The sequence below is a fragment of the Plecotus auritus genome (assembly GCF_963455305.1).
Source record: "Plecotus auritus genome assembly, chromosome: 2".
Lineage (NCBI taxonomy): Eukaryota > Metazoa > Chordata > Mammalia > Chiroptera > Vespertilionidae > Plecotus > Plecotus auritus.
The window spans coordinates 166,879,844-166,892,195 of NC_137771.1; the positions used below are offsets into that span (position 1 = coordinate 166,879,844).

General features: G+C 42.2%; 2 protein-coding genes across 2 annotated transcripts in view; one reads left to right on the forward strand and one right to left on the reverse strand.

Moving 5' to 3' along the window:
• The first annotated feature begins 204 nt into the window (after nucleotides 1–204).
• Nucleotides 205–12,352, forward strand: part of ADPRH (ADP-ribosylarginine hydrolase) — a 51,608-nt gene continuing 39,460 nt past the window's right edge. The window contains exon 1 of the mRNA XM_080658350.1: nucleotides 205–440. The gene's annotated coding sequence lies outside the window, so the exon portion shown is untranslated. The remainder of the gene's footprint in view (nucleotides 441–12,352) is intronic.
• The window catches only part of CD80 (CD80 molecule), a 35,346-nt gene continuing 24,903 nt past the window's right edge, over nucleotides 1,910–12,352 (reverse strand). Inside the window, exons 4-7 of the mRNA XM_080658355.1 lie at nucleotides 10,738–11,019; nucleotides 5,248–5,361; nucleotides 3,890–3,999; nucleotides 1,910–3,387 (exon numbers count right to left, since the gene is read on the reverse strand). Of these exons, the coding sequence (XP_080514481.1) occupies nucleotides 3,905–3,999; nucleotides 5,248–5,361; nucleotides 10,738–11,019 (491 nt within the window). The 3' untranslated portion in view covers nucleotides 1,910–3,387; nucleotides 3,890–3,904. The remainder of the gene's footprint in view (nucleotides 3,388–3,889; nucleotides 4,000–5,247; nucleotides 5,362–10,737; nucleotides 11,020–12,352) is intronic.

Consider the following 12,352-nt stretch of genomic DNA (forward strand, 5'->3'; position numbering starts at 1 on the left):
AAAGGCTCTTGAAAGCAGTTTCACTGGGTATTCAGGGTCAGAAACATTCTCCTCACCACTTCCCTCTCCAAAGCCTCCTCTGCAATGGTACTGAGGCTGTCCTGGAGGGCGCAGAGGCTAGGTAACTGAGACAACGACAGGATTTGGACCACTGGAGCCACCGTATCCACCTCTCCTCTCTCAGCCTTTCTCCACCATGCTGGAGAAGGTGGGGCCAGCAACTTCCAGCAGCACTGAGCTTCCGGATAGGCCAAAGTTTGCTCCGTAGCTCTTTGGACACGAGAAATGCTGCAGTCTCTTCCTCTCCCGAGCTGCTGTCCCCGGAGGTTATAGGGCTGCCCTGAAAGTTCTCTGCGTGCCTCCCGTGGGTGGCAAACATAGCAGTGGACTCGGTGATGGAACTGCTATTTTTAGATACTTTTAAACACCCCAGCGCTGAGGTAAGACATCGCTTCTTGATTGTGACTCTGCTTCTCGACTATGGGACATGTACAAAAAATCCTTAGGCATGCTTCAACTTTCCCTCCTGCCTGTGGCCTTAAATTCTGCACGTACACACCCCCTCCCCCAAGCTGGGTGTGGGCACCACATCTGCGGGAGAGCATCAGTGGCCAGGACATTTCTCTGCCTTATCTTAGGCTCCTGAGTTTTTGGTTGAGTTGGCTGTTCTGCTTGCTTTGCTCCCCTGCTCCCTTACCGCCATCAACTTTGGGCCTTGAAAATATCTTGGTTCTCAGGTTTAGCTCAGGTGGTGTTTAGGAGGGTCTCAGACTGCCTGTGTTTGACAGCAGTTCCGGAGACCGAGCAGGTCAGGATGGCTTCGTGATTCCTAAATCCCTCCTCCCAGGTCCTTTTTCTAATGGGAGTTAGGTTGCCCAGATGTGACACCCATTCGGTTTAGGATTCACCCATTAGGACATGACATATTTGCACGGAATGGCTTTTGCGTGGAGGATACCTGCGAGGAGGGGAATCAGCGGTGAAAGGAACCACGGGCGGATTTGGAACCCCCAGACAGGGAACCTCGCTCACTCCCCACATGTCTCCCCACTGCACTCCCTGCATGTCTCCCTCAGTGGCTGGCCTGGGCGTGCAGGAGGCTTGGCTCCCACCTGCTCCAGCCAGCTCCGTGGCTCCGGCTGATGCTTCCATCTTTGTGGCTATGGGCGCTGCCATTTTTGTCACGGAGTGACAGTTAATTTGCATATTACCCTTTTATTAGATAGGATTTTTTTCCTTTTCCTTTTTTAAATTGTATTTATTGGGTGTGGCTCAGTAGTTGAGCATTGACCCATGAATCAAGAGAATTGATTCCCTGTCAGAGCACATGCCCAGGTTGCGGGCTTGATCCCCATTAGGAGGCATGTAGTAGACAGCTGGTTGATGATTCTCTCTCATCATTGATGATTCTCTCTCTCTCCTTTCTTTTTCTCTCTGAAGTCAATAAAAACATATTTTAAAAATCACTAAAAAATAAATAAGTAGACTTTATTTGGGTTACATTGGTTAATAAAATTATGTAGGTTTAAGGTGTGCATTCTATAAGACGTCATCTGTATACTGAATTATCATTTTATTTTTCAATTACAGTTGGCATACATTATATTAGTTTCAGATGTATATCCCAGTAATTAGACATTACATAACTTATTAAGTGATCATCTCAATAAATATATTCATTTGACACCATATATAGTTATAATATTTTTTACTATATTCCCTGTGCTGTACTTTACATCTCCATGACTATTCTGTAACAACCAATTTGTTCTTCCCAATCTCTTCACCTTTTTCACCCATCCTCCCTCCTCTGCTCCCATCTGGCAACTGGCAACATGTTCTCTGTATCCATAAATCTGTTTCTGTTCTTCTTGTTCATTTATTTATTTGTTTTTTTGTTTTCTTTTTTAGATTTAGTTGTTGATAGATATGTATTTATTGCCCTTTTATTGTTCATGTTTTTTTTAATCTTTTCTTTTTCTTCTTAATATTTCATATAATACTGGTTTGGTGGTGATGAACTTCTTTAGCTTTTATTTGTCTGGAAAGCTCTTTATCTGTCCTTTCATTCTAAAAAATAGTTTGGCTGGATAGAGTAATCTTGGTTGTAGGTCCTTGCTTTTCATCACTTTGAATATTTCTTGCCAATCCCTTCTGGCCTGCAAAGTTTCTGTTGAGAAATCAGCTAACAGTCTTAGAGAACTCCCTTATAGGGAGCCAACTGTCTTTCTCTTGCTGGCATTCATTCATTCATTCATTCATTCATTCATTTATTTTCTCATGCTGCTTTTAACCCTTTGTATGCCGTAAATGTCTATAGACACAAGCGTTGGACCTTCCCCACACACCACACGTATCTATAGTTGCAAATCTTGCATATCAACTCTGGTAGCCCAATTTTAAAATCACACTTGTTAGTGACATCTCTGGGGTTGTAAAGAAAATTATGGTAACTTAAATTTGTAAATATTCCAGTGCATATGGAAGAAATTCCAATATTGATATACTAGTATAGGGCTGCCACTCAGAAGTGCAAGAGATAAACACTGTGACACTTGAGATTTTTTTTTGGTTCATTGTGACACTTGAGATTTGTTTGTGTTATCATGAATTTCACACCTAAAATGGTAAACATGGTGTGCATTCTTCATTATTTTTTTTTACAGATATCGTCTTTGGAGCATCAACAAAATTTAGTGTTTTCGAGGCTTTTTGTGTCGATGGTTTATTTTTATTTCGTACTTGCTTTTGTTGATATTTCCGTAGAATTGAAAATTATCAGTATTTTATTATTGAATTTATAGTTGTAATATATTATATTGTGCAAATAAAATTCAGTCCCCATAAATGGCATCAGATGAAGAAATAATCGAACCAAGCACCTTGTAAGAAGAGGAAGATGACGTCCTTTATTCAACTCCAGAGTCAGATGATTTTTAAAAATTAAATTCAAAATATCATGGCGTGTGGGGATGGTTTCCATTTTGATGCATGGCAGTTAACTGGTTAAGATTCTCTCTTTGTCTTTAACCTTTAGCATTTTAATTATGATATGTCTTGATGTGGGCCTCTTTGGATTCATCTTGTTAAGGACTCTACGTGTTTCCTGGACTTATACGTGAATTTCCTTCACAAAGTTAAGGAAGTTTTCTGTCATTATTTTTTCAAGTAGGTTTTCAATTTCTTGCTCCCTCTCTTCTCCTTCCAGCACCCCCATGATGCAAATGTTGGTATGTTTTCAATGATGAAAGAGAATCGTTGATCAGCTGTCTCCTGCATGCCCCCTACTGGGGATTGAGTCCACAACCCAGGCATCTGCCCGGACTGGGAATCGAACCATGACCTCCTGGTTCATAGGTCAATGCTCAACCACTGAGCAACACCAACCTAATGAGAAATAATTCTTTATGAAATTTGGCTCTGTGGTTGGATCATTAGGATGACTCTGTTACTAAAAGGCAGAGAGAACAATGAAGGTGTTGCTGAGTTAGTATAGAGTGACTCATAAATGACATGAATCTATGTCCATCAGTACTGAGGGAAACAGAGAAAACGAGATTATTAGAATAAGGAGTTAGATCAGGAATATTACTTCAAAATGAACTTAAGTGTTTTGTATATAACGAAAGACATTAAATTGGCTGACAAGAGAGGAACATTTCAAGATGGCAGAATAGAACAGCAAAGGAGGTTATAAGAAGGAAATTGCAGGGAAAGAAGAGAGAGGTGCCAGTCATTTGTTTAGAGTAATCTGAAAGAGGTTTATGAGAAGGTGGGGTAATAAGAAGAAGATCTTAAATTTGCTACTGAGAGGAAGAAAACCCCATGCCTCCTGATGCCCATGATCTCATATGTCCCACTATGGTAGAGAAGAGCTAAAGGGAGCTACCTTCACATGTTCTGTTCAGCCTGATGCTTCTGCAGATCCTGAGATGATAGGGGAGATGGTTTGCATTCCCATACTCGCCCTATTCCTTCTTCTCACTCTCCTTGCAGCTCCTTGAAGATAAACACAAAAAATAAAAATTCAGTTAGGTGCATTTCCCTTAAACTGCCCATATATTTCAGCAAACCTTCAGATTGGCTTAGAACTGGGGTGATTTCCACCTCCTTCCCAACAGGGGCCATTTACAATGCTTGGAGACATTTTTGATTGTCACTACTGGGGCAAGGGGTGTTCCCAACAGGGGCCATTTGCAATGCTTGGAGACATTTTTGATTGTCACTACTGGGGCAAGGGGTGCTATTGATACAAAGGGAGTAGAGCTAGGGTTGCTGATAAACATGCTACAACGCACAGAATAACATCCTAAAACAAATAATTATTCAGTTCCAAATGTCCATAGTACTAAGGATGGGAAACCTGAACTAGAGAGATAAGGCTGGGTAGTCTGTATCAGAAACATCCTTGAGCCACCAGACCTTTCTTATCCTACCCATGGGTTGAGTTGTTCATAACAAAGAGTCTCTAGTTTTCTCTGACCTTTGACATTTTTTTGTGTTGAAGGTTGAGAAAATCAGTAGATTCCCCCCCCCCATTTTTTTCCTCAGTGTACATAATTTCTCCTCCAAGAAAGGTTGATACTCCTTCATGGCAAACTTGACCTTAACTCTGGCCTAGCAGTTCCTCTTCATTTAATTAGAGATTGAAGGAAGTATAAATGTAAGGCCAAACTTTTAAACTTTTAGGGGAAAATATCCTAGATGTATCTTTTTTCCTCAACCACTCCTGATCTTTCATCCAAAAATGTATTCTGTAGAATTGAGAATTGGTAAAATCACTCGTGGCTATGTAGTTTCTCAACTCCGTTAGTGCATCTTACCCTTCTCCAAGAAAATGATTCCTGTCCCCCAGATCTTGTCATTTATGATTTTTCTCAAATTCTGAATCAAAAATTAGAATATCACATTACATCAGAAATGTTTTCATTTAGTTAGCAAGCCTCAGTGTCTCCAAGAAAATATTATAAAGTTAGGGGGAAAATTTAAGGACTAAATTAGAATTTAATGTCTTGAGGGCAGTGATTTCTTATCTTCGTAACTCCATTGCCTGGTAGAATGCCAGGCACATAGTAGGTGTTCAATAAATGTCTGTCTAGTGAGTGAACAGAACTTGCTGAGCCATGAAAAGGAGACACTGAAATTTCCATAGACTTTCCCAAAATGAAAATAGCTTAAAATCTCAGAGAGATGCTAAACCGTACTAATAGAACTTGGCTTACAGGATGATAGTAGGATAGCACTTACTGTTGCACAGGTGGCAATAACAAAATGCTGCAGTAACAAAGATCACAGAAATCCCAATCATTGGGATTAAGATCCTGAGCCAGGACTGATTAAAAGGAGATGGTGTTGCCTCAGCTGTGAAGGAAAAAGAATAGTGTTAGCTCTAATGTGTTTCCAATTGCTTGATACCCATTGTATGCCTCTTATTTTGACAGAACTGTAAAGAGTATTTTTCACTTCTTTGCCTGGTCAGCTCTCCAATACTCAGCTGATAGCATTTTCTTTGATAACTCACAAATCATATATATACTTGTGGGCAGCTGATATCCAGATGTCAGATATTGAATGTGAAAAATAAAAGTAAATTTTGAACTTTTGTACTTACTGAGTTAAGCTAGCATAAAAAGAACTCTAAGGCGATACTTTAAAAGCCACCCTGTCTTTGTATCTCATTTTTATAGCTGATATTACTATGTATTACTAATAATCAGTTGATGTTGTGTTCTAGACGTATCTTATTTATCCTTATCCAGCTCTGTCATGCTTGCTCCCTTTCTCTTAGCATGTTCTCTTAACACACACACACACACACACACACACACACACACACACACACACACACACCTCTTAGTAACTACCTAAAGCATTCATTCTGCATTCATTTTCAGATACACATTTTTCACCATACTGCCTAGAGAGTTTCTGGAATGGTAGAAGAGGCTCAGCAAAGAACTAAGAATGGATGTGGCTTGGTATTAGGTAGGATCATCCTGGCTATCAGATGCAGAACACAGGGAAGAGAGGGAACACAGGGACACAAGGAAGGATGTAGGTGGGGGGTGGGGTGGGTAGAAAGGTGCATGTGGTGCTGCTCTGTCCCTCCTGCTCAGGAGCAGCTGCTACAGCATCTATTTTTCAACCCCTTGGGGCAATAGTTAGCAACAACATCTGGAGAAAGGGCAGGAACACAAATGAAAAGGAATATTCGTAGCTCATCTTCTTCCGGTTTTTCTGGAATAGCTTACAATAAATATTAAACACTTACTAACTTATTGTTTCTCATATTTCTGATTACCAAGCCTTGTGGATAAATTTCAAAAGTTGAAATGTTTTCCTCCTTGGACTTCTATGACACCACATTTTTCTGTTTCTTCTGGTTGTGACTCAGTTTTTTTTTTTTTTTTTTTTTTTTTTGGTTTTTTTTGTAGGTTCTTCTTCCTCTTTTTGTCCTTTAAATTTTGTTGTTCCCCATGGTTCCATTTGTTGTCCCATTCTTTTGCCACTGACCCGAGTCCTCCTGGGTGATCTCATCCACACCCAAGGTTTGAAACTCTAAATGATTTCTAAATCTGTATATTATACTAGAGGCCTGATGCACAAAATTTGTACACAGGGGGTATGTGTCCCTTAGCCCAGTCTGCACCCTCTCCAATCTGGGACCCCTCGAGGGCAGTCGGACATCCCTCTCACAATCCAGGACTGCTGGCTCCCAACTGCTCACCTGCCTGCCTGATTGTCCCTAACTGTTTCTGCCTGCCAGCCTGATCACCCCCTAACCCAGCCGTGGGCAAACTACGGCCCGTGGGCCGGATCTGGCCCGTTCGGCTGTTCTATCCGGCCCGTGGAGCCGAAAGAGCGGAGGGTTCTCTTGCTCTCCCCTCCGCTCCTTTACTTTGAATTTATATTAGTTCACACAAACACTCCATCCATGCTTTTGTTCCGGCCCTCCGGTCCAGTTTAAGAACCCATTGTGGCCCTCAAGTCAAAAAGTTTGCCCACCCCTGCGCCTAACCACTCCCCTGCCAGCCTGATCAATATCTAACTGCTCCCCTGCTGGCCCAATTGCCCCTAACTGCCCTACCCTGCAGGCCTGGTCACCCCTAACTGCCCTCCCCTGCCAGCCTGGTCGCCCCTAACTGCCCTCCCCTGCCAGCCTGGTCGCCCCTAACTGTCCTCCCCTGCAGGCCTGGTTGCCCCAACTGCCCTCCTCTGCTGGCCCAGTCACCCCTAACTTCCCTCCCTTGCCAGCCTGGTCGCCCCTAACTGCCCTCCCCTGCAGGCCTGGTTCCCCCCAACTGCCCTCCCCTGCCAGCCTGGTCACCCCCAACTGCCCTCCCCTGCAGGCCTGGTCGCCCCCAACTTCCCTCTCCTGCAGGCCTGGTTCTCCCCCCCCCGCCCCGCCCCGACTGTCCTCCCCTGTAGGCCCGGTCACTCCCAACTGCCCTCCCCTGCAGGCTTGGTCCCACACAACTGCCCTACCCTGCAGGCATGGTCCCCCCCAACTGCCTTCCCCTGTAGGCCTGGTCCCCCCCAACTGCCCTCCCCTACAGGCCCGGTCCCCCTCCACTTCCCTCCCCTGCAGGCCCGGTCCCCCTCAACTGCCCTCCCCTGCTGGCCCGGTCTTCCCCAACTGCCCTCCCCTGCACACCTGGTCCCCCTTAACTGCCCTCCCCTCCTGGCTTGATTGCCCACTACTGCCCTCCCCTGCAGGCCATCTTGTGGTGGCCATCTTGTGTCCACATGGGGGCGGCCATCTTGTGGGTTAGAGTGATGGTCAATTTGCATATTACCTCTTTATTATATAGGATTTCTGATCCCATTTCTGAGCTCCAGATTTGTATTTCCAGCTGTTGACTAGATGGTTGGATGCCAGCACCTCACTTGATTAAAACTGAATTCACTATATTCTTTCCAAAGCATATCTAACACAGATTCTCGTATTTCAGTGAATGGCAACACCATTAGTTACGCAAATAAGAGTGAAGCCTGTGTTTGTGCACAGTAGGCTCTCATGGACTTTCTATTCTATATTCAGAATATCTCTGCAATCAACTCATTTCCCCCAACTCTCTTGTAGCAACTGTCCTAGTTCAGGTTTTTCTCATCTCCTACCTACTAGCCTCCATAATGGTTGCTTTGCCTCTGATTTCCTGGACTCTAATAATTCCTACACACTGCCATATACATTCTAAAATACACACTGATCATAGTGCACCTACCCCCTAGGAGACTAGGACAAGTTCGTTTTTTCTTTTTCTCTAAAGTACATGGAGACACCAAGTGATTACCAATGTTGGTCACTATAGACCAGAATGACACCCAAAATAACAAAGAAACTCCTGCTGTTACCTTGGGATTCTAAACGTTTCAGTTCTGATTCACTCCTGACTTCCTCTGAGAGGTCACTCCCATTCATCCTTAAGCCTCCCTCTGCCTAGAGAGAGGATGTGTGTTTAAAGGAAAGAAGGAGGAACCAGTAACGGCAAGCTGGTTCCGTCATAATGCCAATTAGGAACTTGGTAATACATACAGAGCAGACCCAGAATCCAAGTGCATTATTATGTGAGGACATCTGCACATATAGTTTATGAGACACTATGTGTGGTACTCTCTAATTTACCCCCCCCCCCCCCACACACACACACAAACACACAAACTAGTACATCAAGGACTAACGAATTTGGCAAGCCCAGACTAAATAATCATAGACCCAATTTATTTAATGAATAAATTTGGTGGTTTTTTTTAGTGTATACTTATAAAGTAAAGCTTTACTCACATTGGCTTGTAACATTTCTATGAACTGCACACCTAAGTTATGTGTGCTTATGCAGTCAGTCCTTGATCACACACAAATGCATTATTTGCTTTGACTCTAAGTGATGCCTTCAGTCCAGTCAACAAGGTTTGAAGTGTTTATACACTAAAGCTCTCTTACCATAGAGACAACACTAGTATCTAGCAAAATGCTTGCGATGTGGTAACTACCTAAAGATTGACTACAGGAATGAATAAACACATACACTTAATCATCTCTTCATTAATCATAGAGAATGTAGATCAAATAGGGCAAAGAACTCATATTTTTGAATTAGACTGAAATAGGATTCTCCTCCTCTTTAGCATGAAGGAAGAATTGAGAGAAGGCCTATTAGGGAAAAGATGATAAAGCTGGTAGTCTAATAATGTCATCTTTAAATATAGCTCCACCTTTTTATGAAGGGCTACATTCTATTTCCTATAAATTAGCAAACTACCATGCACAGGCCAAATGTGGCCTACCACCTATTTTTAAAAATACAATTTTTGTTGGAACATAGCAATGTTCTTCATTTATGTTTTGTCTATGGTTGCTCTCATCCTTTAACAACAGATTTGAGCTGTTGCAAGAGACCATATAACCTACAAGACTAAAGTATTTTCTATCTGGCCCTTTTCTGAAAAATTTTTCCAACCTCTGTCCTAGAATATCATATATACCCATATTCCAAATGTAAATAATGTCCAAAATAAAATATGACTGAAACTATTACTGATTTGTGTATTACTTCCCACCTCAGTCATAATCTAAAATTGATTAAATAATGATAAATTAAGTGAAAAGTAATGCTGAATTAATGGATAATATTTACTATATGATTCAGATTAATTTTTACACATTTTTGAGAATACATAAAGGTGACTGAGAGAGAGGAGTTTGGACTATAAATAAAATCATCAAAATTTGTTATATATTTGAACTATTTTTCTCTGGCAAATTTTATCTCATTATCTTATTGAGGAAAATAAAGAATCCACCTCAAGACAGAAAGTTCTAGAGTAAATTATTCACTAGAATGAAATATGAGGCTATCTAAAATATCTTCTCTACTACAGTTAAGAGCAACTCATAAGACACACTATACATTATATATTATACTCTACAGTTACATACTACTGTATAGTAAACTCAGTGTATTGTTTCTTACTATGTAGCCACAAAACACATTGTTAGGAGTGGGGCTGGGAGGTGGGAAAGAGGCCTGTCGTTTCTCTATATAATCAGGCATACAAGTAAGACATGTATCTCGAGTATCTGGGTTCTCTTGTAACAGCCATTATGGGTTTGTCATGCATAAATTTATATAAACCCAATCTTTTCCATTTTATATTTACAGATGATTTCACTTCTTGAGAAAAGAGAATTCTCTAAGTTTACCATTTTTAAAGTAACTGGTCATGATATTTGCTCAAAAAAGACCTATTTTTTCAGGCATTGTCCACGGTTGCTTTTATTCATCTCCTTCACTAGACTTGGTTCTGAATGAACCAGTAGTTCTTTAAACACACTGTCACCCACAAAAGACAGTGATTGACGCCATGGGACCAAGGAGAGGCAATGCCCAAAAAGAAACTGCCAAAGCCCTTAGGGCAGTTCCTAAGGACAAATATTAGTGCTTTCAAGCATAACAACATTGTCGTAATAACTTCCTAAGATGACTATTTGATGAATAGCACTTATATGGACTCTAAATTTTAGAATGTTTATTAAAGAAAATAAAATTAATCTAGTAACATAGTCATACATTGTATAGTGAGTGACCTTACTATGTCACAATAACATTTTATTTCATTTTATTTGCATGTCTAAAAATACAGTCCAAGTCTATATGCACAATTCTAAACTGTATCTGGCTGAGTTATTTTCCTTTTAGATTCTCCACAGTAGAAACTTCCTAGGATGTGACTTACATTTTTGCCAGTTGAAGATCTGTGATACTGTTAAGTTTCCATACTTGACAAGACATGTGAAGCTGTGGTTGTTTGTCACATTGAAGTCCAGTTCACTGCTAATAGTGTAGAGCTCAGTTTGAAGGTCTTGGGAAACTGTTGTGCTGATGGCATTTAATTCTTTTCCCTTTTCCAACCAGTAGAGGTGAGGCTTTGGAAAACCTCCAGAGGTTGAACAAATTATTCTTTTGATGTTTGTAGCTGGGTTTCCAAGCTCAGTTATACTTGGGACAGGAAAGTCAGCTAAAGAAAGAACAAGGATATAAGTATATACCATTATATCTGTGTGTGTCTGTGTTAGATATATTTTTTATTTTTTTCTTTGGGGGTTGTTATCCCATATAATAAAAGGCTAATATGCAAATAGACCGAACAGCGGAACAACCAAACAACCAGTTGCTATGACGTGCACTGACCACCAGGGGGCGTGCGTGGAACATGGCGGGTGTTGGTTGTGGTGGGATTGTGGAGCAGGTGAGTGGGGGAATCAGACCAAGGTGGGGTGCCAGTTGCTGTCATTGTGGCGAGCCTCTGGTGGTTACTGAAAATTCTTTGCTCCTGCATGCCATGGTCCTGCCTCGCACTTACCCCTGCTGCCGGCGCTGGCCCCACTTGCACCCGCTGCCCGCACTGGCCCCGATCGCTCAGCACCAGGTCAGCAGGTGTGAGCAGTGGCTGCAAGCCCCGATCGCCCCTGAGGGCTTCTCCACATCCCCCTGCTCCTGAGGAGCAATTGGGGCAACAACCGCTCCTTGCACCCACTGATGGCGCCAGCCCTGTTTGCACCCGCTGCTGGCAACAGTCCCAATCGCTCTGTGCCATCAGCAGGTGTGAGTGGGGTCTGCGCAGTCAGCGCCTGGGAGCAGTGGCAGCGGGAGCGGGACTACCAGCAGACAGGGGACCAGGGCAGCGGCGGGAGGGGCTGGGCAGGAGTGCGGAGGATGGGCCAAGACCCGCCCCTGTGTCCACTGCAGCCTCACAGCCCACAGTTCCTTTCAAGGTGCAGGAATTCATGCACTGGGCCCCTAGTATTTTTAATAAAGTATCTAGCTTTAATAATTATCCAAAAATTAGATATAATTTACAACTTCCCATAAGTCAGTAGTTATATATAATCCAGAGACTGACTTTGGAATTCTTCATCACTTTTTTTTAAACTTTTATTATTTATTATTATTATTATTATTATTATTATTATTATTTTAATCCTCACCCCAGGATATTTTTCCATTGATTTTTAGGGAGAATGGAAGAGAGAGGGAAAGACAGAGAAACATCAACCTGAGAGAAACATCAATTGGTTGCCTCTGATCAGGACCAGGGCCCAAGGATCCTGCAACCAAGGTACGTGCCCTTGCCCAGAATTGAACCTAGGACTCTTTGGTTCACAGGTTGATGCTCTTCATCACTTTTGATAGAGGTAGGAAGGCAGTTATTAGAGAAAAGAGAAGTAGCTTCATGTGAAGGAATATTGACACATTTGTAAGAACTGAAGAGAAAAATAACAGGCAACATTTATTGAGCTCTTAATGCTTGTTAGGTCTGGACCAGCCGTGGGCAAACTACAGCCCGCGGG